Source organism: Triturus cristatus, chromosome 7, assembly GCF_964204655.1.
Source record: "Triturus cristatus chromosome 7, aTriCri1.1, whole genome shotgun sequence".
NCBI lineage: Eukaryota > Metazoa > Chordata > Amphibia > Caudata > Salamandridae > Triturus > Triturus cristatus.
Genome location: NC_140590.1, coordinates 62,449,798 through 62,477,115, shown reverse-complemented (window position 1 = coordinate 62,477,115; position 27,318 = coordinate 62,449,798). Strand labels below are relative to the sequence as shown.

Below are 27,318 nucleotides of genomic sequence, written 5' to 3'. Positions count from 1 at the left end.
AGTGGTTCCAACACCTGTGTCGGCGCCAGTGCCAGTTATAACGCCTTCAGTTCCGCTGATACAATCATCAGCTCGGACATTGACTCTACTTGACAATGAAGACCATGTTCCTCAAGACAAGGAAGATGGTGAGATCCTGGATGATGGTGGCGATGATGATGATGATGATATGGCGGAGTGGGATGACTACCATGCCCAAACACCATCTCCCTCTCCAGGGGTAGCAGGAGACTCTCCACCAGTTGACATTGCAAGTTTTCACCAGTTGATGGATAGAGCGGCCCAACGGTTTAAATTAACTACGGAACATAAAGAAGAGGATTGTTTTCTGTATGATTTTAAAAATCAACCTTTCAAGCAGACTCATACAATCCCTATTATTGAGTTTATTTGGGATGAAGGTAAAAAGATAATGAAAACACCAAATAGCCTTCCGGCACAGTTACCTAGGTTGGAGAAGAATTACAAGCCGCCGGTAGGAGCTCCAGCTCACTGGTCAGTCAAAACCAGATTCGGTAATCACACAAGCAGCGCAACGTCGGGCTAGAAACCCTGTATCTACAATCACTGCACCACCTGATCGTGATGGGACGTCGCTTGGATGCCATAGGGCGAAAATTGTCATCGATTGCTTCCACCACTGTAAGAGCGGCCAATGCCTTAGCCATTTTAGGTCGTTACGACCGTCAACTATGGGCGGATATATCGGCTTTAGTTGAAATGCTACCTGATGCATCCAAGACTGAAGCTGTGAAGCTACTTCAAGAGGGAGAGAGAACATCTGAATAAATAATTGACTGTGCAGTTGACATCGCTTGTACAGGTTTCCGTCAACTCGCTGGAGCAGCGGTATTGCGCAGGCAAGTTTGGTTGCGCTCGACATCTTTTCGCCAGGAGGTACAGGCGAAAATATTGGATATGGCATACGACGGAGAATCTTTATTCGGAGATCATGTGGATGAAGCTCTCCAATCGATCAAAAAAGATACAGAAACTGCTCGCTCTCTAGGTACGTTGCAATTTAGGAAACAGCCCTTTCGGGGTGCACGCGGACGCTGCACCTCCTCTAATTTTCGGAGAGGAAGCAATCAATATCGACCATACAACCAGGGTTCCAATCGTTATACCTACAATCAACAGCAATCCTCTCGGCAGCAGTCTTCCAAGACTTTCAGAGGGAAATCCTCGTACAGAGGTTCCACTTCTAAAAGACAATGACTTACATCAGTCCCAGAAAATTGGAGGTCGAATCTCACTGTGCTGTTCTCAATGGTCCTCCATAACAAAGGACCGTTGGGTTCTGGACATTGTAGAAAAAGGTCACACGTTAGAGTTCATCGAATTTCCCCCACCCACGCCACCTACCGGACCACCGCCGGCTCATATCAAAGAACTTTTTCATCAAGTTCAACTTTTAATACGCAAAGGAGCCAAAGAGGTAGTACCAAGATCTCAACGAGGGAAAGGATTTTATTCCCGATTCTTCCTTATCATCAAGAAGAACGGGGAATGGAGGCCAATACTAGATTTAAGGGCTCTCAACAAATATTTAAAGACACAATCCTTTCGTATGTTAACGCTTGTAGAGATCTTGCGATTACTCTCAAAGGGAGATTTCATGGCAACGATCGACCTCCAAGACGCATATTTTCATATCCCCATACTACATCGACATCGGAAATTTCTACGCTTTCGAGTCGGTCAAAAGGATTTCCAGTTCAAGGTATTACCTTTCGGTCTACGATCAGCCCCTCGAGTGTTTACGAAAGTGCTCGCTCCTGTGGTAGCTTTCTTACATCTCCAGGGTGTTCAAATCTTCCCATACCTGGACGAATGTCTCCTAAAATCGCAATCGGAAACTCAACTTCTACGGGACACACGTCTTTGTCAGGAGGTGTTTCGCTCCTTAGGACTATCCATAAAGTCCCAACTACTCCCATCTCATCGCAAAGAATTTCTAGGAGCAACATTGGATACAGTGTCAACAAAGGCGTTTCTCTCCCAAGACCGTCTACAAAGGATTCTTCGATTTGGTGTCCCTCATACGATCAAAAAGGTCAGTTTCTGTAAGACTATTAGTCATTTATAGGGATGGCGTCATCGTGTATTGCTTTGATCCCTCATTGCAGATTAAAGACACGCCCATCCAAGAAGAACTAGACATCCAATGGCGTCAAGTTACTGGCTCGTTCAACGACGTTGTAAACGTCACAGACCGTGTGAATTTGGCACTCAAATGGTGGACACAGCCATCAAATCTAACAAAAGGAATTTCATTTCTGTCGGTAGTACCAGACATGACAATAACAGACGCCTCTCTGGAAGGATGGGGTGCTCATCTGGAGGATTTGTCAATAAAGGGGAAGTGGACGATATGTCAGAAAACCTGGCACATCAACAGGTTGGAGCTCATGGCTATATTTCTAGCTCTCAAGTCGTTCCTTCCTTTAATCCAAGGAGAAACAGTCCTAATACAGACGGACAATACAACCTGCATTCACTACATAAACAAGCAGGGCGGAACAAAATCTCCGAAACTGTCTCGACTAGCTCAGTCGATCTGGGACTGGTCTCTCGACCATCGCATCACGATTGCAGCAGTTCATCTACCGGGGGTATCCAATATTCTGGCGGATTCCCTGAGCAGGTCCTCCTCATCGACCCACGAATGGGAGCTACATCAACCAACTCTAGAGATGATATTTCGACGATGGGGTCGTCCACAGCTGGATCTCTTTGCCACACCAGAGAACCGGAAATGCCAAGATTATGCAAGCTGGCATCCCCATCAAGGGTCACGGGGCAATGCCCTTTTGATGAACTGGTACAATCTGTTTGCCTACGCTTTTCCCCCAATCCCTCCCGTACCTCGTGTCCTATGGAAGATGCGGAGGCAGCCCTGCCATCTACTTCTCATAGCCCCAAGATGGCCTCGACAGGCATGGTTCTCGGAATTACTCCTACTTTCCCAATGCGAACCCATCCTTCTACATCCTCGTGCAGATCTACTTACAATGAGCAAGGGGCAAGTTTGTCATCCGAATCCCTCATCACTGAGCTTATCAGCTTGGAACCTGAGCACTGTGAATTTGCCCATCTAGATATTCCACAGGACTGAAGAGACATCTTGGTCCAGGCGAGGGCTCCTTCTACGGTAAAAACGTACAAATTAAAGTGGAGGAGATTCTGCCATTGGTGTGCATCTACTGGGGTTCATCCAATTCACTCTACACCAGAACAACTGCTACCGTTCTTCTTACAATTGGCTAAATCCGGACTTTCTCTTGCAACCTTGAGTTTTTCTGGCGGCAATTTCTCGTTTCCGTCAGGATGGTTCAACTTCCCTTTGCTCTTCGAGGAGAATGCATCAATTCTTCAAAGGGTTGTTTCGTAAATTCCCACCTGTTAGACGCCCTCCTCCATTGTGGCACCTTAACATCGTGTTGGCACAATTAATGAGACCACCGTTCGAACCAATACACAAGGTCGATTTGAAGTATCTGACATGGAAGGTGGCTCTTCTTCTAGCACTAACGTCTTCACGTCGCGTCAGTGACATTCACGCTTTTACAATAAATCCTCCTTTCCTACAGTTCAAACCAGATTCTGTAGTACTGCGCACTAATCCAACATTCTTGCCTAAAGTGCCTTCAGACTTCCATATTAACGAACCAGTGATCTTAAAGACTTTCTTTGCTAAACCTCAAACTCCTGCGGAGCAACAATTACATTCCCTGGATGTGAAACGATGTTTAAAGTTCTACATCAGCAAAACAGCTTCTTTTCGAAGATCGAATCAGCTCTTCATAGCTTATGGGCGTTTTCACAAGGACGTCCAGTTACAAAACCAACAATTGCACGTTGGGTTTCAGCAGCCATCGTCTTCTGCCATCAAAAGGCAAACAAGCCTTTGCAGTCACCAGTGAGGGCTCACTCCACTAGAGCAATGTCATCCTCAACCGCCTTATTTGCTGGAGTGCCTTTACATCAAATCTTCAGAGCAGCTACATTGTCGAGCAGACATACTTTTAAAAGACACTACTGTTTGGCGGCTTTAAACGAAGAGGATGCTGCAGTTGGGCAGGCAGTGCTTCGCAATCTTTTTAAATAAGGTGAGCCTCTTCCTTCCCTCCTCCATATTGTTTCCATTTACCGTTGAATAGTGGCTCATTTGCACTTATATAGATATTGAATGATATCATGTATACAAGGATGTTGATTGTCATTACGATTTCAGTTTTATATGATTATGGAAACAATGCTAATTGTTACTTCTATCTATTCTATATTCAAGCATGTGAATCTATGAAAGACACCCCAATACTGGAGAAGAACAATTGTTACTTACCTGTAAACAGGTGGTTCTCCAGTATTGGTGTCTTTCATAGATTCACATGCGACCCTCCCTCCTCCCTTCAGAGGCTCTCTTCTCCTCATAAACTCTAAAGTCACTCTGGTGCTACGAAAATCTGAGGTGAGAAGCTCTGAGGAGAAGGTTCTAGAGAGGAGCTGGCGCCTGATTGGCCGTAGTTTGGACCAACATAATGACAGAGATAGACTGCGAATGTCTTTTTTTTTTTTCCTCTCTCTATGTATCTCTATGGAGATTTCATATAGGGAAATTCTTGATGCTTATCACTTATTTAGATCTGTTTTATATGATTACTTGTATATTATGACTGTATATATTGCTATATTATTTACCGTGGGACTCCCACTCCGACGACGGGGAATATTCAAGCATGTGAATCTATGAAAGACACCAATACTGGAGAACCACCTGTTTACAGGTAAGTAACAATTGTTCCTCTTCTGTGTCAGAGCTTTCACCCTTGGTCCATTAAACGTCCTCTCTCTTACACTCAATTTACCAGGATTATACGTATCTCCTCTGACCCTGCTTTAAGTCTTCAAACAATACAAGAAACTATGGCTAGAAGTTACCCTCGTGACATAGTAGACCAGGCTGAAAAGAAGTCCACACAAGTGGCCAGAAATGTTCTACTTACAAACAAAAAGCCTAAGCAACCTGCTACTCGAAGTGTTTGTGTCCACCTTTTCATCCGTCTCATCTGATTAAAAAAAGACCATATTAAAATGATGGGAATTGTTCCAACTGAATCTGATTTTCATGGGCTATTTGAAAATCCTCCATTGTTTGCATACAAACGGTCACGCAATTTAAAGGAGATATTGGCATCTTCTTTATCGACTACTACTAATGCACATAAAGGTATGATGAAATGTCAACATTGTTCTCATTGTAACAATGTACTAATCGGTCACTCGATCACTCACCCCAGATCCTGTAGGAACATTAAGTTAAATTTAAACGCTAACTGCAATAGTACTCACATCATTTGTCATCAAATGTTTAGTTTTTAACCCCCTCTTTAGATTCCTTACACAGCTTCACTGCGAATAAGTGCTGCCATTAGAGGTAATTTCTTTCTACTCCAGTATTGGAACTTTCATAGATTCCCATAGTTTGTATCATTCCCCGTCATCGGAATGGGAGTATCGGTAAAAAAAAAATAACATAGTAGTAGGTACAAAAAAGAAAAAAAGGCCTAGGCCTCATCTCATTTTGTAGCATATCCACCTCTTTTTGTAAAAGAGACAAATAATGCAACAACCTATCAGAATAGCCTCACCCCACAGAACCTTCCTGAGAGAACCTCAGATTTTCTACTGCACGTTGTGCTTAGGGAGTCTCCTTTGAGCTGTGCTCATTTCAACTCTATTCTACTGTTTTTTCAGCAGTGTTTTCTTCAAAATTGTTTGATATTTCTTTTGGAATGTCTGACGAGGAGAAAAAGCCCTTAAGTCTCGCTGAGCCCAGCGCATGCGCTGGCTCGGAGACATTTTGTATGAGTTTTTTAAGTGCTGCTGGCTGGCCTAGCGCTTGCGTGCACGTGAGTGTGCACGCGCGCTTCCGCCTTGCGCTAGTCCAGCCAGCAGCACTCAGGAACGCCTTTAGCGCGTCATCGCTTTCACATGGCCGTGGGCGCACACAACTCACGCTGCGCGCGAGGCCAATGCTCGTTTTTCCTTAACTTTGGGTATAATCACGGCACCCACGCTTTACTTTTAACATTAAAAGTAAAGCGCGGGTGCCGCGATTATACCAATAGTAAAAAAATAGAAAAACCGTCTATTTCTTTACTTTTGGTATAATCGCGGTACCCGCGCTTTACTTTTAATTTTAGAATTAAAACGCGGGTGCTGCGGCTGCCTGGCGAGCGCTTGTTAATTTAAATGCAGAGTGCTCTTACTAGACATGGAAATGTAATGTCTGCTTAGCACATAGCAGGACTTTCCATGCACTGTTGTGTGAGTGGTCAGAGAAGTTTTACAGGCCGCTGCAGCATTTCTTTGTCTACACTCAAGACCTGAGTCTGAGCTCTTTTTCCGACTCTATATCCTTGCAGCTTCAATCTTCGGAAAGCCACTTTGTTGTGGTGCGAAGGTTCGGTCTTGGGCTCCTGTTTGCCTGAAGTGCCCAGCGGGTCTACACATGGGCTATTGCATGGAATTCTGTCATAAAATAGGCTTCATTGCTAGTGGTGTCCTTCAGCATCTTTTTTCCCCCCGGTTTTCTGGGCCGTACCAGCGGAATCAGTCATGTTCTTCTCCCTTATGGTACAGCAGAGCGAGCTCCTTCATTGTGTGTAACAAGAGTACCCGTGCAAGGCCATCAAATGTCAAGATTTGTGAACTTCACAAGATCCACATGAAATCCCAGAATTAATGCTATGACTTTCAGCATCCTCCTCTTTGTTGCTAATTGTTGGGCAAGAAGTGGAACATGAAGAAGGCACAACAGGCTTTGATGCAATGCCTTAATGACATTCGAAATTGGAACCAGCCACTGTAGGGTCAGGGGTGCCGAGAGGCAAGCAGAGGTAGCAGCCGCTACTCCTTGCCCTCCCTGATTTACTACCACGTGTTAAAAGAATTTCTGGTTCCATTGTCACTGGGGATTGGTACAAGTGTGAGGGCACATGATCACCCAACCCCCTTTCAGTGTCCACGTAATTGTTACCAGCTTCATTTGCTGCTCAGTACTAGTGAAAGGGCTAATCCCAATGACCATGACAATGCTCTTTATTTATCTGTTTTCAAAACCAACACAGATAAAAGGTTTGTCACTTACAGTGCCAATAGCTCAAACTTTTGCAAATGCGAGACCTATTGCATTGCAAATGCTTGTTAAGGCTTGTTCCACCTGTGGCAAGGAAAGGTTGTATGTGGAGGACAGGCATAAAGGCTGCATCTACTGCCTGTATCCGGACCACAAGGCACCGGACTGCAAGATCTGCCGCACCTTTTCCTCAAAGACTCTCGGGGACAGTGAGGGTCTCCTTCGTACCTGGCTCCACAAGCTGAAGTCGAGAAAGGAAACCCTGTCAAGCGACAACGAAGATTCGTCATCTGCCACTTCGTCCAGAAGGTCAGTGAAGAGGGGTAGGGCTTCCCCTTCACCATCTACAGACCGTCACGCAAAGGCCTAAAAAAAAGATCCCCCGTGAGTCTGAGACCCGGATTCCTAGCAAATCTCCTCACCATGGTGCAAAGGTGAGGGAAGGACTACCTTCAGCAGGAGCAGTGGCAAAGTCTGATTAAACCTTTTTAAAAATCCTCCTTCTCTTTTATCTGAGCAGTCTGACAAGAATAGTCAGTCGACGACGCTGCGAAAGACTCCGTCGACGAAGGTTTCAAAGGTACAAGTTATAACAGTGCCACCGTCGACGGGCTCTTCAAGTCTCCATCCGTCGACGCTGGTGTCGACGGGCTCGTCGACGACTATGACCATTCAACGTCGACGAAGGGGTCAACGACGATAGCTGCAACGACGACGGTGACTAAGACGATAGCTGGAGTGTCAACGGTCTAGTCGACGACAGTGTCGACGACGCCCATCTCCTCGTCGACTAACTGCTCGTCGTCGGTGGGTCTTCCGTCGACTACCTAATCGACTATTTCTTCTCTTCTCCACCCTCGACTGTACCGCCGACGACTTCTTCGCCGAAGGGGAAAATCACCATTTCTTTGACGAGAATCACGCCGGAAATGACTTCTCCAAGAAGAGTTGCCCCTCTGCCTCCCGCGCAGTTGCTGGAGGAGGAAGACTATTGAGGGTGAGGATGATTATTTTGGCTATGCCAATAGCCCCTCACTTCTTCTAGTCAAGTGCCAGGACACTGGTTCTGAAGGTGAATACCTTCATGGGCACTCATATCACCCTTTTCAACGTCCGGAAGACACTAGGCAGGAGATGGTTTCTGTACCTTCTTCCCTCTTGACGGATCTTCAAGACCTGTTGCAGGACTATAGGAGGAGATTCTCCCAGCCAACTTCTCCTTCACTTCCTTTGACGCAGACTGTTTCTGCTCCGCCAGCTCGTTCTGTGTCTTCGCCAACACCATGGTCTAAGATGGTTTCACAGCCTCAATTATCCAGTCCAGTCATACCTCCGGTGGTTCCAGAGTTGCAGATTGATTCCTCGGACGAGGATCAGTGCGATATCGCCAGACCAGGGTACTGAGTTGGATGATTGATAAACCGGACCCAGCTTCTCCAACACCGGATACAGCTGATTCTCCCCCGGCAGACATTGCAGAGTTTCATGAATTGATGGAAAGCGCTCCAAGCAGATTTAAACTTCCCATGCCTTCAGTTCAAACTGAATGTTTTCTTTATGATTTCAAAGAACCTTATAGGAAGTCCGTTCCATTCCTATTGTCAGCCATGTCTGGGATGAAGGTGTTAAGGCAATGAAGAATCCAGCTACTGTCATTCCAGTCTTGCCGCATCTGGAGAACAAATACAAGACCCCTGAAGACAGTCCAGCATCCTTAACAGGTCTACCGAAGCCGGATCCAGTGATATCTCGGGCGGCTCAGAAAAAATCACGTAATCCTTCTGCGCCTCTTACTACTCCTCCGGATAAGGAAGGCAGACGCCTAGATAATGCTGGGAAAAGATTTTCCTCGATGGCAAGTCTTTTGATTAGAGCGGCGAATGCGTTGGCAATACTTGGCAGATATGATCGTCAGATTTGGTGTGACCTCTCACCATATCTAAACCAGCTGCCTCAGGAAAACGAAGTGGAAGCAAAGAAAATCTTGCAGGAGGGAGAGGTCACATCAGCTGAGATTATTGATTGCGCAATGTACATTGCCACGGCGGCTTTCTGTTCGCTTGCAGGCGCAGCTGTTCTTCGTCTCCAAGGCTGGCTGACGGCGACATGGTTCCGGCCGGTGGTCCAGAACAAGATCCTGGACCTTCCGTTTGATGGGGAGGCATTATTTGGTAAACATTGATGATGCCCTCCAAAACTTCAAAAAGGATATGGAGACAGCAAGATCCTTAGGAACCCTACAATATCCGAAGGTTCCTTTCCGTGGAGCCAGAGGAAGGAGCACTGCGACCTACAGGTGTTCATACCAACAGCAACGGTATCCTTCTTATAATTCAGCGCCTCAGTCTTATCGGCCATCTTACTATCAAAGGCAAGGCCAGACCTCTTCTTTCTCTAGGTCTAACTCTAGAGGGAAACCGAATCGCCAGGGGCGTGACACCTCTAAGCGACAATAGCGGAGTACTGGCTCTTCCTGCTGTCCCCCCTCCACGACCACATCTGTGGGGGGCAGGGTATTTCAAAACCTCCACAACTGGCGACGGATAACATCAGACCGTTGGGTACTCAACATCATTCAATGTGGCCTTACGCTGGAATTTGTACATCTTCCACCTTCCAAGCCGCCATGCCTTCAAAACATCTGTGTCTTCTACGGCTCTAAGTTCATCAGGTGCTCCTCAAAGGGGCTGTAGAGCCGGTCCATTTGTCTCAGAAGGGAGAGGGTTTCCACTCCAGATTTTTTCTGATCAAGACGCCGGAGAAGTGGCGCCCCATTTTAGATCTCAGGGAGCTAAACACCTGTCTTATAAAACAATCCTTTCGGACGGTGTCTCTCCAGGACATTTTACGTCTACTCAAACGTGGGGATTTTATGGCCACTCTCGATCTCGAGGATGCCTATTTTCACATACCCATTCATCCAGCCCACAGGAGGTTTCTACAGTTTACAGTAGGCAAGATCCACTTTCAGTTCAAGGTTCTACGTTTTGGACTTCGGTCTGCTCCGAGGATCTTTACCAAGGTGCTAGCGCCGGTGGCAGCCTTCCTCCGGAAGCAGCATTTTCAAATCTTTCCCTACCTTGACGATTGGTTGCTGACGGCCCCGTCCAGAAAGACAGCGGAAGAAACAGTTGATGCATGTACGCGTCTGTTCAGCAATCTGGGCCTGATTCTCAACAGGAAGAAGTCATCTCTCTGTCCGTCCAAGGAAGCACGATTCCTAGGAGCCATTCTGGACACGTCTCTCAACAAGGCTTCTCCATCCCTTGAAAGGCAAGAGAAACTGATGTCTATGGCTCAGCTGTTGTGAAGAAGACAGTATCTTTTAGTTCGCCATTACAAATCCCTGCTATGAACAATTTCCTCTTGCATTTCTTTAATACCTCACTGCAGGTTATGGATGCGTTCACTTCAGGAACAGCTCGACCTACAATGGCGACAAGTGGACGGATCCTTCGATGACAAGGTGCTAATCACTCCAGCTATGAAAAAGGCCGCCTTGTGGTGGACGAAGGTCTATCCTTCGTAATCAATCCAGCTCCTCAGGTTGTGACTACAGATGCCTCGCTGGAAGGATGGGGTGCGGTGCAACACGATTTACATGCAAGTGGACATTGGTTGCCTCAGCACCGCCTTCTTCATATCCATCTCCTGGAACTCAGGGCAATTTGTCTGGCTCTACGGGCTTTTCTTCCACGGCTGCAAGGATCGACGGTTCTCGTCTGCACGGACAACACCACAGCCATGCACTACATAAACCAAGAAGGGGCTACCAGATCTCTTCTGTTGTCACAGGAAGCCCAAAAGATTTGGAAGTGGGCTATCCTTCACAGGATATCTCTGAATGCAAAATATCTTCCAGGAATACTAAAAGAAAAGGCGCACATGCTCAGCAGGCTGTCGTCAGTCAGCCACGAATGGGAACTGAACCGGACTGTTTTGTGGGAAACTTTTCACCGGTGGGGCAGACCTTCAATAGACCTCTTTGCCAACCCAGAGAACAAACAATTCCAGTATTATGCCAGCAAGCTACACCATCACGGATTGCTGTGGAATGCGCTTTCGATAGCCTGGTCAGGCGCATTTGTTTGCTTCCCCCCCGCCTCATTCCGTTGATATCCAGAGTACTCGGGGAAGATCAAAACGGAACCGTGCAAGATGGTATTAATAGCTCCAGCTTGACCGAGGCAGTTCCGGCTCACGGAACTTCATCTCCTCTCCCTGGTCCCTCCACGGCTGCTACGGATGGTCCCAGACCTTCTCACGATGTCCCAGGGCCAGATCTGGCATCCAGACCCTCCCTCCTTACACCTAACAGCATGGCTCCTGAGCAGCGAGAGTTTCTTGGGCTAGATCTCTGAGGAGATTAAGGACGTGCTCTCTCAGGCCAGAGCTCCTTCTACTAATAAGACATACCATTTAAAATGGAAGAGATTCTGCATCTGGTGTCAGCAGGAGGGTTTCGACCCTTTTTTTCATTTCAACCTCACCAAGTTCTTCCACATTTCATGTCTCTGGCTAAAGCGGGGCTGACTCATTCATCCATAAAGGTTCATTTAGTGGCAGTTTCTCGCCATAGACTCACTGCATCTGGACCTTCTATTTGGTAAGCCGCCAGGATTGTCCAGTAGTTCCTCAAGGGCCACTTTAGAGTCTTTCCTCCAGTGAGGCCTCCGCCTCCTATGTGGCATTTGAATTTGGTTCTCACCCAGCTGATGAAGCACCCCTTTGAGCCGATTAATCAAGCAGATTTGAAATTCCTTTCTTGGAAGGTGGCGCTTCTCCTAGCTCTCACTTCTGCAAGAATGGGTGAATTACAGGCTCTGACAATCCAGGAACCCTTCCTACAATTCAAGAAAAATACAGTGATCCTAAGGACTAACCCAAGGTTCATACCGAAGGTGCCTTCGTACTTTCATTTAAATGAGCTGGTGATCCTTAAGGCTTTCTTTCCTCAGCCCTCTACGCCGGCAGAAAGAGCACTCCACTCTCTGGATGTGCAGAGATGTTTGAAATTCTATCTGGACCGTACTAAAGAATTCCGAAAATCTTCTCAACTGTTTTTCGTTTAGCGCTCCCTGCAAGGGCTTGCCCCTGTCCAAGCAGGGGATTGCTCGGTGGGTGGCCAGTGCCATAAGTTTTTGTCATTCAGCAGCAGGCAAACCCCTAGAGGGTAGAGTCCGAGCACATTCTACAAGGTCCATTGCTTCCTCTATGGCCCTCTTTGCTGGGGTGCAGATCAAAGATATCTGCAGGGCTGCAACTTGGAACAGCTCTCACACCTTCACAAGACATTACTGCCTGGAGGCCTCGACACAGAAAGACACAGCTGTAGGCCAGGCAGTCCTGAGGAACCTCTTCCATTGAGTGGTGAGCTTTCCTTTCTTCCCTCCTTACTTTGTTTCTTGTTATTGGCGCATTTTGGTTTTGGAATTGTATGTATATTTACCTTTATTCTTAAATGTTATTGCACTGTTTTTAACGTTCTTTTGCATGAAGCATTTAAAAAAAAAAAAGCGAGAGAGAAGAGGGAAACACGAGGAAAGAGCAAAATGTGCTTCTGACTGCTAGCTACTCTGATGCAAGCTATGGGAATCTATGAAAGTTCCAATACTGGAGTAAGAAAACAAGTTACTTACGTGTAACTTTGGTTCTCCAGTATTGGTAACTTTCATAGATTCCCATGCGCCCACCCTCCTCCCCTGGGAAAGCTCAGTCTTCAGCATGTTATACTGTTACACAACGGCTATGAAAATATGAGGCTCTGAGGTTCTCTCAGGAAGGTTCTGTGGGGTGAGGCTATTCTGATTGGTTGTTGCATTACTTCGGTCTCTTTTACAAAAAGATGTGGATATGCTACAAAATGAGATGAGACCTAGGCCTTTTCTTCTTTTTTGTACCTACTGCTATGTTGTTTTGATTTTACAGAGACTCCCATTCCGACGACGGGGAATGATGCAAGCTATGGGAATCTATTAAAGTTACCAATACTGGAGAACCAAAGTTACAGGTAAGTAGCTTGTTTTCTTCTTCCTCGGTAACCACATAATATTATGGTATCCTAACTTCAGATATTTCACCGTATTATTTCCACCTTTTTTCAGGCCGATTCAGTTCCACATTAATACGCAATGACGTTGTGTTCTTGGCACACTTTTAAGGTATTTCTTTTAGATTCATCTGCTCTCCAGCATGTTCAGCATTGCACATTGAGTGCATATAATCACGATTTGGGTATAACGCTTTCTACTTTCATCGTCTTTTCACATGATGCTTTTTTCACGTCTTTTATTTCACGTTTCCCTTCTTAATCCAGGTTATTTTGCACTTTTCGTTAACCGTCTAACACCATTCTCAATCATTTTCTTCACACGTTTCCCTGTCAGAGCCCTATGTTATTTGTCTGTATGAGTTCTAAAAACTTATAAGCAACTGTATATAGCCGTGAGCACGGTTTTCTTGAAACACTGATTGTGATTATTAATATTCTAGATTCCCCTGACGAAGGGCAGATTCACGCCCGAAATGCATTGGGAGAAGTGAATATTCATTTGTACAACTGAATTGTCATGCGGCGGAAAGCATCACACGTTTTACATTGAAGAAATTCTGCCATGGATTGAATTAAAAGCAGATTTCAGAGCACATCTTGTATCATTGTGAAGTGTTTCTGAGAACGCTTGTTGCAAGTTCTGATTCGTGGATTACTTGTTCTAATAAGTTTCATTCTGAAGTTTGCTTTATTATTTAAATGTACACTTTGGATAAAGTGACTTTATAGTAGTGCACCTCAAGTTCCTGGATAGTTGTCTGGGCTGTTACTGTCTTACGTAGTTTATAGTGGGGTATTCTGTGCCCTTTTTAAAGGTATTGCATGTATGGCCAGAGGAGCGAGAGCTGGCGTTTAGTTAGATGGGAGAGCTTGGGGATTTCAGGATAACTGGCCTCTTGGTCTTGCGAGCAGTGCTGGTGTGGTTAAAAAGAGGTCTTATTGACAGACCTCTACCTTGGGCCCAAGGGTGTTCTAAGCGCTTTGGGATAGCCGGAATATCTTAATACAGAGGTTAAGAGCCATCAATTGGTCTGCCTGGTGTGATGCTGGTAAAGAATGCTTCAGAAGTGGTAGGGACTGCAGCATGAATCAATGTACTCTCTTCGTGACTGGCACTATGACTACTCCAAGCAGCAATGAGGTTTATTTGGTGCCAGCACATCCACCCTTTGGGTACACAGAGGGTCCCGCAGAGGGGCGTGACTTCCAATGAGAGCATGGTTCACGCTTTTTACGTGGTTAGGTATCTAATCTTGTGTGGTGCTCTGGTAGGAACTCTTACGTTGTACAAACTTGCCAGTCATGGAGCCCCAACAAACCAGACCAGGAAAGCGCCATGTGCGAACATTTTTGGGAACCTAGCAACAAATTCCGATATGAAAAGATTGCAGTATTCAGAGGTCAGTGCGAGATGGAACGGTAGAAGAACTTGTGAATACTTGTGTTTAATACAGTGCATGATCATTACAGCAGGCACTGTGAGTTTGACGTGGGTGGCCTCATCTCGTAGAACAGAGGAATCAATATGGCGTGAGACTGTTTACTCCCAAGCCCCATCTTTTTACCAGGCTTGCTAACTTAAACTTACATCTAACTGTACTCTAACCTTGTGGTTAGCCAGACGTTTGCCAAACGTGGATAACTGTACAATTTCCCCCCCCCCTCCCCCCAACGCTCGCCTTTCTGCTCCACATGTAGCGTTCATAGGGGAATAACCCCACCTCAACTTGAATCGCGTCCAGTGATCAGTGTTGGGACAGATGGTTGACTGCCCTAGCACTTCCAAGCGTTGAAGGCGTCAACCTAATGCCTTTTTTGTTTTGTTCCATCCCAGCCTGACCAGTTCACCTTAACTTGACTGTTACCTTCATGCCATTCACACGCCTGTCCCCCTCCACCAATGACTATAAGGGATTTTACTGTGGTTTACGGCCGAGATGTGCTTTTTGTCTCTCAGTTCCTCTCTGTTTAGATTCCACTCTTATCTCTGTCCTGGTTTTTGCTTCTTGCAATTCCTCCCACATTCTCATTGGGTACCGATGTCATTTGCAGGCTTCTGCAATTTAATTATTAGTTCTCTACATCGCCCAAGGTCCGTTTGTCCATGTAATTAAGTAAGCCTTGCCTGCAGGGTAACAAAGTAGGGGGAAGATACGTTTACTTTCATGTAAGAACAATCCCATGGTATGACCATGCCGCCCCCTTTTTATCTGGTCTGAGAAATGTATTTTTGCAAATTGGGTCTTCTTTTTTTAAGCTTGTAAATGAATTACAGGGCCTTATTTTGCATGACCTCTAACCAGGTCCCATAACAGTGCTGTATTTTTCCAGTGTTGTAAAATTCTTACTTTCACCACTTATCTACACACAGTCAACATGTGAGTGCAGTATCCTGTAATTTCTCCTTTCACAAGGATAATGCCAGTGGAATTTAAGGTGGTACAACGGGATTGGAAGATACGGTCACAGTTGTATCTTAATTTGTGAAGTTCATATCTTTAGGCTTTGTGCTGTCGCCACTAGTGAAGCTCTATCACCTTGATGTGCAGAATGTAATATGGAATTCAATACTAGTGTTTAGTGTGGATTTGGGCTGTGACTTGGGCGCGTTGAAGCCGCGAGTGGCTCATGTGTCCCTCAGTCATCATTGGTAATAAATATTCTTTTCATCAGCTCGTATAGTTTAAACCATCTATTGCTGAGGAAGGGTTGTGGTAATAGGACACAGTTGAGGCTTTGACCCAGAGAGAGAGACTCGCTGGTGGGTCCATGTAGGTTCAGCAAGCGGGAAAGATTGGATGTTGTATTTGGGTAAGAAACCACAAAATGCTGATCAGGCGACCTCCCCTGAGTAGGGGTTGAGTTGTCCATTGTTGAAAACAAGTGATGCCACCAAGAACCTAAGACGAACGCAACACTGGAGGTTACCAGGACTGCACCTGGTCCTCATCTGAATTACATGAGTGCTAATTGTTGAAGGGAGTTACATTTGGAAGGCCCATCCATCCTCCAGTACTTTGTGTTCTGTTGGCAGTGGCTCTTTCTCACTTTCCATTTCCAGCCAAAGTTTGTGGCGTGTAATTAATCTTATCTGGGAAACTTTTTAGCATATTTTGGTTGGACAATGTAGTGTTATCCGAGAATCTGAAGTTATCTTTACATTGTAAACTGCTTATACTTCCTTGTGAAAGAAGGATGAATATTAACCCTTCCTTACTGTCTTTCAGTATCTGCGGCACCCTGCACTCAGTTGATCAGGTAACTTCCCTTTTATCTGCAAACTGCACGCCTGCAAAGAGTTTCGAATAGTTTCATTTTTATTTTTGTATGTACTAATGTTTTTGCACAGCTGATGGAAGCTTTGCATGGAGGACTTAAAGTCCAGAGATGTCCTTGTTCTGCTGGGGTTCAATCGTATGTGTACACAATACCCTTTCCAGCTTTGAGTGCTGCATAAATTATGCAAAAAAGGTGATGTAGAACAGCTTCACCCAAACTTGGGGAGGGGGAGAGTTAGAACACACACTCACACTCACTTGCATTGCTTTACAAACTCGCATTCAGAATCCCTTTCAAAGAGATCAACCTTTGTTCATAATATCCCTGTTTTTCGTGTTTTGCTTCCCTTGCTCTGCTCCTTGCAATTAAAGACAATATCTGCCTATCATTTCCTGCTATTTTAAAAGTGGCCTGAAAATGTGATTTCTTTTTGTGATGTCTTTTCTTGGCTCATGGCACTCAGAGGCTTCTAGGACTGATCAGAAGCAATACTGTTTACTTCCGGTATCCTGGCCACATTACTGATGATTTGATCGTATACTGTGTCTACAGTGATGCAGAAGTTAAGCAGTCCAGCCTCGCTGTAAGAGGATACAGGGGTGAGCGGTGTCAATACAGATTGCCCAGGCCATGTAGAATGTCCAGTTAACTGAACTGTTGGTGCTTTCTAGGAGTTGGGGTTCCAGTGCACTGCTCGGGGTGTGATCGAAGCCCTTTTGGGCTCTGCATCTTTCAGTGGAGAATAGCAGCTGTAGTTGCCTACAGCCAGGGCTTTAAGTGGGCTGGGTCACACTGGTGCTTGTAACCGGCAGTTTTTTTTAAAGGGGCCTCGAAACTGGTCTCTATCGAGCTCTGTTTTGTGCCCTGGTACAGGTGGTCTGTTTGTTTCAGACTGCAGTGAGAGCAGGCACCTCGATGTCCACGTGCTCACTTCTCATAAGTGGAGAAGTTACGGCATGATGTCATGCCAGGTGAGCGTTGTAGGGGTAGGGAAATCCTTTAGAGAGTCATTTTCTCTCTGGATTTCCCTTTTCTTTTTGAAACCTTTTACAATATTATATACAAGCCATAGTTACTGCGTATTTATCTTGCGCAACTAACAACCATTGACAAAGCCAACAGTCCTGACTTGTTGTAGGTATGCTGTTACTTGTTATAGCATACATCTGGATGCAATGAAAGAAGCAGCAAAGTCCAGCGGCACACTATGCTAAGCACAGATTTTTAGCTTATGTACTTTAAGCTACGCCCTTAATTACATTGGCCACGCCCCTTTGAGAGACCCCCAGTTTTTTCATCCCGCTTAAAGCCCTCCTACAGGGGTACTAATCTTTAGGGGCTAATATGGCAACAGTTTTATGCTCCTGTTGGACTCAGAAGTTCAATTAATGCTAACAAGGAACTGATTTACGGGTTTGTGTACAACTGCACCTACAACGGTCGCATTCGAGATCTGTAGGGCATTGTGGTGGTTTCGGTGGTTGTTCATTCCCCTTGAGATTCACTGTGCTGGTCCATCATGCTAGGTGGTCGCTTGTAGGAAGCACAGTTTGAAGACGAGCCGGCGCCTGTCCATGTCCAGGCACAAGTGAGGCGAAGGTTTCTCTCAGTTGGCTCATGTTTTGTACGCTGATGTCTGCTCTCACAGCAGCACAGCAGTGGTTGCTTCCGTGCTTAAGTAGAGGAATGCGCTCTTTGTCCCACAAGGATTTCTTCAGCTCATGTTGCTCTGTTACCCTACTTTAGCTAAAAGTGCCTGTTTACTATATACCATCCGAAGAGTATAGAATTGACACCCTGATATCTGCCAGCAGAAGCCATCGCAATATAATAAATACCCTATCGGAGAGCTTGGTGCTCTACTTTGTTTGCTATTAATACACGTCCCGCCCACATCAGGCCTGCACTGTACTGAGAGGGCACCAACTTGATTTGGGGACATGGGCGGCAAGACAAGAGTATGCTTAAACAGCAGAGATCTAATTTACCCCACTCTCTCCTGTACCTCCCAGGAGCGGAGAGTGGATGTGATGGAGCAGGTGGTGGAGTCCGCCTTGTTTCCTCCCTGCCAGTCTGTTAACGGTGGGCAGCCTACCGACAGAGGCGAGCAGAGGGCTCTTCACATCAGTGTCCACCTCTGGAAGGCTCCCTTTCATCGGTGACCTCCCCCTTTGAGCCCCACCTAACATGTGCATAGTTCGATGTGTACAATTTGATTAATATGGCTAGTAGCTCCTGTGGCATCCCCGCGTCCAAGAGGGCGCTCCACATTTTATTGCGTGGGACCAAGTTGAATGCAGACTTAAGGTCGATAAAACCTGCATAAAGGGATCTTCCCCCTATATTAACTACTTTCCAGTAAATCATAACAAATGTAAAAACTTGGTCGATGGTGCTAGTAAATGGGCGAAAGCCGGCCTGCAGAGGTGATAAAATCTCATACTCCTCAATCCACACTTGGATTCTACTGAGGAACAACCTGGCAGTTAGTTTCTGCATTGAATCAATAAGGCTGATAGGCCTGTAATTGCCAGGTAGCGAGCGATCGCCCTTTTTAAATATCGGAATTATGACTGCTCCAGGCCATGTATTGGTGCAGATCGGAACTTCCAAATTCCCTCTACTTATTTATTTATTATTTGTGTGTTTTATAAAGCGCACAGCTGCCCCAACGGGGCGTCCCGGCGCTGGTAAAACTTGGAGACAGTGAGAGTAGGAAAAAAGAGGATAACCTTATGAGGAAAAAAGGTGGGTCTTTAGTGACCTTCGGAATGCCACTTCAGTTTGACAAGCGCGTAAAGTAATCGGAAGCTTGTTCCAGCACTGAGTGGCACAGACCTCGAAGGTTTTCCCTCCAGTACGAGAACGTTTGAATCTTGGGGTTTCCAGGAGAAGAAGAGAGTTAGAACGTAATGTCCTGGCCTTGACGTACGGCTTCAGAGTGCTTTTCAAGTGGGCTGAGCCATTGCCCTTGGAAGCACGAAAGGCCAGCGTCATGGCCTTGAATACACCTCTCTTGGCTATCGGTAGCCAATGTAGTTTGCGGAGGAGGGGAGAGATGTGTTGTCTGGCTGGGATTCTCTCGACCAGCCGGGCGGCAGCATTTTGGACAGTCTGTAATTTGTGGCAAAGGCCTGCTGTGATACCAAGATATAGTGCGTTGGCGTAATCAAGGTGAGATGTTATAAGTGCATGTACCACAGTCTTACGGCAGCCTGCCGGCAGATAGTTGATAAGCCGGTTAATCGTCTTGATCTTTGCGAAACAGGATGCTGCTACTGTTTGGACCTGAGCGTTAAAACTAAGCTGATTGTCCCAGCGCACTCCCAAGTTTCTCACCGAGTCTTTGGGCGTGGGGGCTTGGCTCAGGTCAGCTGGCCACCACAGATTGGAATCCAAAGGGGATGGTGAGTTAAAAAACAGGATCTCTGTCTTTCCAGCATTGAGTCGGAGGGAATTAGAGTCCATCCAACTAGAGATGTCTCTGAGACAGGATTTCAGCAGATCAAAGGCAAAAGCGGAGGGAGTCTCAGAGGTAAAAAGTAACTGAATATCATCAGCATAGGAGGTGGATTTAATCCCAGTTCGCGCAATCAATTTAGCTAGGGGGTAAAATAGACATTAAACAAAAGCGGGCTCAGGGATGAGCCCTGGGGAACTCTCCATTTGAGTGGTCTAGCTGAGGAGGTGTAAGGAGAGGTATATACCTGCTGTGTGCGGTCACATAGGTAAGAAGCGAGCCACTTAAGAACCGTGCCGCCAATGCCTAGGTCTCCCAGTCTTCTCAGCAGGATCTTATGAGAGACGGTGTCAAATGCCGCTGAAAGATCTAGCAGCACTAACACCGCCCTCGACCCCCGGTCCAGCGACCATCTCACCGAGTCAGCCATTTCAACAAGGGCTGACTCCGTGCTGTGGCCCGACCGAAAGCCGTGCTGAGAGTCATGTAGGAGCCCATTGGTTTCGATGTAATTCGCCAGCTGGGAATGTACCAGTTTTTCTAGGATCTTAGCTGGGGCAGGCAGAAGAGAGATCGGCCTGTAGTTACTGGGGTTGTCAGGGTCCAAATTTGTTTTTTTCAAAATGGGAATCAGGGAGGCATGTTTCCATTTGGCGGGAAAGCAGCCCATTCTTAGGGATTCGTTCCAGATAAGGTTCAAGTAGGGATTGAGCAGGGGAGCCAATTTCTTGTATTGTTTGGCTGGCCAAGGGTCATTGGGCGAGCCAGATTTACATTTGAGTAGTTCTGCCATAGAGTCGGCTTCGGAGATGACTGAAAAGTCAATCGGCGAGGGGGACTGGGGCATGTGAGAAGTGGATTCCTCTTTCGGTTCTTCACTGGTGGAAATTGGGACAGTGGAATAGATGGTCTCTATTTTTTCCTCAAAGAATAGTGAAAGTTTATCGCACAAAGACTGGGAGGCAGGCTGAATCCGAGTCAGCGCGTTGGGGTCCGTAAAGGACCTAACTATGCTGAAGATCTCCCTGGCACCGTTATTTGCGTGTTTAATTCTGGAAGCCAGGTAGTCCCTTTTGTGCTCCTCGATCATTCTGCGGTATTCTTTGAGGGCTGTCTTATAGATGGTTTTACTATCCAGGGAATAGTTCTGCCTCCATAAGCGTTCGAAAGATTTGCACGCGGCCTTTTTCTGACGAAGCTCGTTGGAGTACCATGGTGCAGCAGAAGGTGTAGCCCTGTAGGTTTTAATAGATTTAAGTGGAGCCAGAGCCTCTAGGGCTTGACTAATCCAGGCATCTAGATGGTCAATACCAAAGTCTGGATCAGACGACGGGATAGGTTGGGAATTTTTTAAGTATTCCTGGAGCGTTTCAGAGGTGATACGACTCCAGTTTCTACCTGATGCTTTAGGGGGGATAATGGGTCTAGTGGAACAAAAAATATCTATCTCAAAAGGGATGAGGAAATGATCCGACCAAACGACCGGGATTGGGGAGGCTGCCCGAATACTTGGAAGGTTGGAACAGATCATATCTAGTGTATGTCCCGCTTTGTGCGTGGGTAAGGCTAATATTTGCACTAGATTACAGGCCGCCAGCGTAGAGATAAAATTTTGGCTGTGCAGGCAGGAATCCTCATTTGCGTGGAGATTGAAGTCCCCTAGAGCAGTGAAATTGGCATAGCGAGTGCTAAGCTGAATGATATAGTCTGCCAAGGCCGGCAGATGGAAGATATTAGAATGGGGAGGGCGGTAGACAAGTATTCCCGAGCTGGAAATGGACGGAGAGATTTGGACACTGAAAGGAAGGCCTTCTATGCAATCGAGAGGGTCATATAGAGGGAAGGTAGCCGTCCATTTGGATTTATGGATTAATGCGACGCCACCTCCCTGTTTACCATTAGGTCTATTGGCACAGACAATGCAGTAACCCTCCGGAAGGGCGAGGGTGATGGTGGGGTTCGTAGTGTCATTCAGCCAAGTTTCTGTTAAAAAAAGCAGATCCCAATTGTTGTCTCGAAGGGACTGCCAGATGTCGATGGCATATTTACTCAATGATCTGCAGTTAATCAGCGCAGCTCTGAGAGTGAAAGAAGGGCAGGCTCCACGAGTAGGGGTGGAAATCAGAGCGCGAGCTGTACTGTATGTCTCATCGAGGGGAGGAAGGGAAAAGTGGCAGACTTTACAAACAAAGGCAGGGCTCCGAGCGTCAGGGATGGGCCAGCGGCAGGTCAGACAAGTGGGAGGTCTCAGGGACATCAACTCAGTCCGAGTGTATGTTATGGTGATATCACTGGTGGATCGGGCAGGGGGACCGGCCCCGGCCGCGTCGTGATCGCGGACGAGCGCAGACGAGCTTGCCTTAAGCGCGCCTTCGGCGCGCAATCGGCGCGCCCGCTGCGCTTCCGGCACATACACATGTTTAAGGGGCGTGGCCTAAAAGGGGGCGTGTCCCTCTGCTCGTCGCGGGGAATGGCGGCCGACGAGACTCCAAGGGTTCACCCTCTCCAGCGCTGAACTCCGCTGAGAGGGGATGCCTGCATGCGATGAACAGCGTCAGAGAGCAGGGTAGGTGCTTTTTAAAAAGTAATACACAGCAGGTTAAAATCAGAGCAAAGAGACAGTTATCCTACTCCCGGCTGAGCCTCAGGAGGGTCCAAGTTTAACTGGGGCGCTTGTCAGATCAGCGCGCTTTGTACGAGTAAAAAGGGGCGTGGCCTAAAAGGGGGCGTGGCCCTCTGCTCGTCACGGGGAATGGCGGCCGACGAGACTCCAAGGGTTCACCCTCTCCAGCGCTGAACTCCGCTGAGAGGGGATGCCTACATGCGATGAACAGCGTCAGAGAGCAGGGTAGGTGCTTTTTAAAAAGTAATACACAGCAGGTTAAAATCAGAGCAAAGAGACAGTTATCCTACTCCCGGCTGAGCCTCAGGAGGGTCCAAGTTTAACTGGGGCGCTTGTCAGATCAGCGCGCTTTGTACGAGTAAAAAGGGGCGTGGCCTAAAAGGGGGCGTGTCCCTCTGCTTGTCGCGGGGAATGGCGGCCGACGAGACTCAAGGGTTCACCCTCTCCAGCGCTGAACTCCGCTGAGAGGGGATGCCTGCATGCGATGAACAGCGTCAGAGAGCAGGGTAGGTGCTTTTTAAAAAGTAATACACAGCAGGTTAAAATCAGAGCAAAGAGACAGTTATCCTACTCCCGGCTGAGCCTCAGGAGGGTCCAAGTTTAACTGGGGCGCTTGTCAGATCAGCGCGCTTTGTACGAGTAAAAAGGGGCGTGGCCTAAAAGGGGGCGTGTCCCTCTGCTCGTCGCGGGGAATGGCGGCCGACGAGACTCCAAGGGTTCACCCTCTCCAGCGCTGAACTCCGCTGAGAGGGGATGCCTGCATGCGATGAACAGCGTCAGAGAGCAGGGTAGGTGCTTTTTAAAAAGTAATACACAGCAGGTTAAAATCAGAGCAAAGAGACAGTTATCCTACTCCCGGCTGAGCCTCAGGAGGGTCCAAGTCTACTTCCACAGACGGAGTGATTTCACAGTCACACGCACACACACACATCATACGCTGGTGGGGCCCATAACACCAACATTCATTCTACCTCTCTATCCGTGCCTTGAAAGGGGAAACCATCTGTTACTGACCAATCTGCATTACTTTGATAGAAGAACCACTGTCCCTAGAATCACCCTAACAGTCCTTCCATCAAATAGGTCAATCGGATCATCTAGTTGTCTATATGATTTAATGAAAACCTTAACACTCTAAATATGCATAAACATTTCAATAAAATAATCACCCGATACAGTAATTCAAGCAGTATTTTCTTTTATCTAAATAAATGCATGTTAAAAGCTTAGTAAATTCAATTTCATCTTTGTCATATTTACCTATTCTGGCTAATAATCGTTTTCTAAGTCAGAACTGGTCCTCGGGAAAATCTGTCAGAGTTTTCTGTGCTGTCATGTAGAGTCACCGTCCTCTCCGTCAGCGTTGGGACCTCTGATCATTGATTCAAGAAGTGGCGCTAAACCTCTCTAGTCTACCAATATTTATACCAATTGGTACATTTACATTGTTGCATTTCTTTATTCTCGTGCCTCTGATTGGTCAAATTAAAATGGAAGTCCGGATTTTGCGGCAACATTCACGTATTCTCCCATACATTCCAAATTTGCAAAGTTCTCTTTCAGCAAAGTTCATAGTAGCAAAATTTGTTGCAAACAGGACATGACCCTGGTAAAATGTTGCGAGATCGTCCTGTTCAGCATTACAAAGCTTGATAAGGGATCAATCTTTTTCACGTTCAGGGGCATCTTGCTCCTTTCCCAGAAAGTCGTCCTGGACATGTCATCTTGGGTCGGCCAAAGGACAGGGTCGCTGTCATTACCAAGCCTTTCTCCTTTATTTAATTCTGGAGATTTATTCGGGACTGCTAGGCTTCAGTCCGCGGCCATCTTGCGACAGGCCACAATGGTCAACTTAAGCAAAGAAACATAAAATCGTAATTAATACATGGAAATAATTAAAACAGTGTTATTCCCCTGCTAATACCCATATGTGTGTGCATTTATCTAGCCATATGCAACATCTAAAGCCATTAATGCATGTTATTTTAAGCGCAAAACACAATAACTTCACATAAGCAACATATATTTCATCAATATGCGTACAAACTTAGTTTACTTATTATTTCAGCCATGCAAATGCATCCCCACGTATATTCTTTCAGTTAAAAGTGTTGATTAGTCTTAATACCTCACAATAATTAATTATTATAATTTGTCACTAGTAATTTTAATATAAACATACGAAAATGGAACAGGTGTTTCATTTTATAATATTATACCTGCTCCAGCAGTATCAGGGATGGGTGCACCACTAGCTATGGCGTTGGCTAAAAAAGGGAAGTAGGTGACCCAGTTCTCTTTATCATGCTGAAGCAAGTCCGCCGGTATGCAATCCGGATCTGGTGCCCTTCCTTTCGGTATCAATGAGAGAACCTTCTCTACCTCATAGCTGTCAAACGGTAAAGTGGTAGGGGTGAAACCAAGTTGGGGGTGAGTCGAGATATTATTTGAATTAGAAAATTGTGCTTCAAAGTACGCAACCCACGATTCTGGTGCTACATGATTGACTGGTATGTGTGGTGTTCCATTGCTACCCCACTTAACTACCTGCCAGAATTTGACCATATCCCTCATTACTAGCTTCATGCAAGTCAAGCCAGTGTTTGTCGTCCCATTCCTTCTCTTCTGTCGATTTAGTTGCTTTATACCTGGCCCAGGCCGTTCTAACCGCACCTATATTTTTTGGATCTAAGGGCGTTTATTAGTACCCGGTATGCCATTCTACATGACTTATTGTACCAGGAACGCCATTTTTACACCTGGCTTTTTCCTCCTTGAAATAGGCTTGATAAAGGGTTTAAACTAGAGAATAGATCACTATGGACATTTGGGACAGTGCGGTTAATATCCTCTTGGGTGGAGCTGTTGTTGAGAATAGCAAATGAATGGGCAACCATAGATTTAATCTGCTCCAAGTCCCCTTCTCTTTTAACGAGCCTTGCCCATCTGACTCTCCTATCATCATTTGAAACTACTGCTTCCAATTGGGTGTGTGCAACATCCTTTTTGTCTAGTGAGCTCATAGCCTTGAGTGATCATAACAATGGGTCATGATCACTTCATATCATGTAATTGAGCCCAGAATTCCACATTGAGAAGGATATAATCTATCCTGCTGCTTCTCACACCATTATTAAAAGTATACGCACCCTTCCGGTCCGACTCTGTCCTCCCATTTGCAGCCCTCACTCCCTTCTCCAAGCACAGCCCCTTGAGCTGTAATGCTGCTTCTCTCCATTTATTAAGTAGGCTAAGGTCTAAGGGGGGAATATTCATTGTAAGTCCTCATCAGAGGTTAGATTACCATCCTCTTGGTCAAGGGGTTCAAAAGAACCGTTAAAGTCGCCTGCTATGATCATGTTCCAACCTTCTCTCCTGCTATCCAAGAGTCTATCGAGAAGGGCAACTGTCTCGGAGCACCTCCCACCCGAAATTGAATATTCATTAAAAGGGACTCGTACCTGCCGCCTAGGCCATTCTTTTATTGTTGGGCGCCTGAGCCAGACCGAATTGTGTCACCTGTTGGAAGAGTGATGGTTAGCATTCGTGTTGATATTGTCATTAGCAGCGCTGGAATGACAGCGCGTGGTGCGAGCTACGGGGGCCTCATGACGAGTGTCCTGGCACTTATTACTTTACAAATTAAGCACTACAAAGATCCATTCAAAAAGTATTCAGTGCTTCCTCCGATGAAGACCAGCGCCTTGACGCCCTTACGGGTAAGTAGTCGCATTTTATTATTATTAAGGCGATTTTTAAAGGGCACGATTACCAAATAGGTGTCCTGGCGCTCAAGCCATCTTTCATCTAATCTGGAGATGCTGTTCCGTAATGGAGTGATTCTACAATCTAAAAACATATATTCTAATCAGCTGTGGCATTGTGGGTTCCAGGAAACTCCTGCTGCATGCTCTGTGGCATAGATATGCTTTGTGCTGTTTGTGGTCCTCTTGTAGGTGCTGTCTTTAAACCCCGCTGCCAGCCACAGTCGATCTGGACATTTAAGCCACAGAGGCTGTTTGTCTATGTCTAGCCACAAGATCATCCTGACATCTGATAAACACAGATTTACAAAGGCCCCATCAATGCCACCACTCAATTGTTAGGCCGAGCGTAGGCATGAAGTATCTGCTCGGGGGGAGGGGGCGTCTTGCAGCATGCCCCTTACTTCTCATTGGTTCCTTCCTGTGCCTTTCAAAATGCCTTGTTTTTCAGAGATCAATCCTTACCATTTGTCCCCCCTCCTGCTCAATTGTTCTGTCCCATGCTACTGGCCCACTTACATAGCTAATTTTGCGTCTGGACATTTACGTTCAGGCACTATTTTCTTTGCATTGGTTTCCGGGCGTAACCCCAGCGCACGTGCCTTCACTTGCTCTGTTCCTTTGTAACGTCACGTTTGCATGCATAGGAGTGTCTCTGTTTTATTTTCTGATTGCTCACAAATCTTTCGTAAGACCTGTGGGTCTTACACAAGAATCCTATCATGCTAAAAATATGTTTTAAAACAAATCTGTTGTCAATGGAAGATGTGACAAATTTGTACGGTGTGCAGAGTGTTACAGCTCGTTGAGTTATGAGGTTAATCCAGGTGACCGGCAGTCCCTGAAATCGAAGCTTCTTCCACGAGGCCTAGAGGTATTTCCTGATTGTAGTGCCTGGACGAATAGCATTTTCTTCATGCTGGAGTGATGTATTCATCTGCACTAGCTGGGAGGTTGATACATAAGCTATTCAGAATGTTCTGGAATCTCAGACTC

At 46.2% G+C, this 27,318-nt stretch overlaps 1 protein-coding gene across 1 annotated transcript in view; it reads left to right on the top strand.

Moving 5' to 3' along the window:
* Positions 1 to 27,318, top strand: part of LOC146808812 (U6 snRNA-associated Sm-like protein LSm2) — an 88,009-nt gene that overhangs the window by 25,202 nt on the left and 35,489 nt on the right. The window contains exon 3 of the mRNA XM_085615643.1: positions 16,424 to 16,454. Coding sequence (XP_085471769.1) covers positions 16,424 to 16,454 — 31 coding nt within the window. The remainder of the gene's footprint in view (positions 1 to 16,423; positions 16,455 to 27,318) is intronic.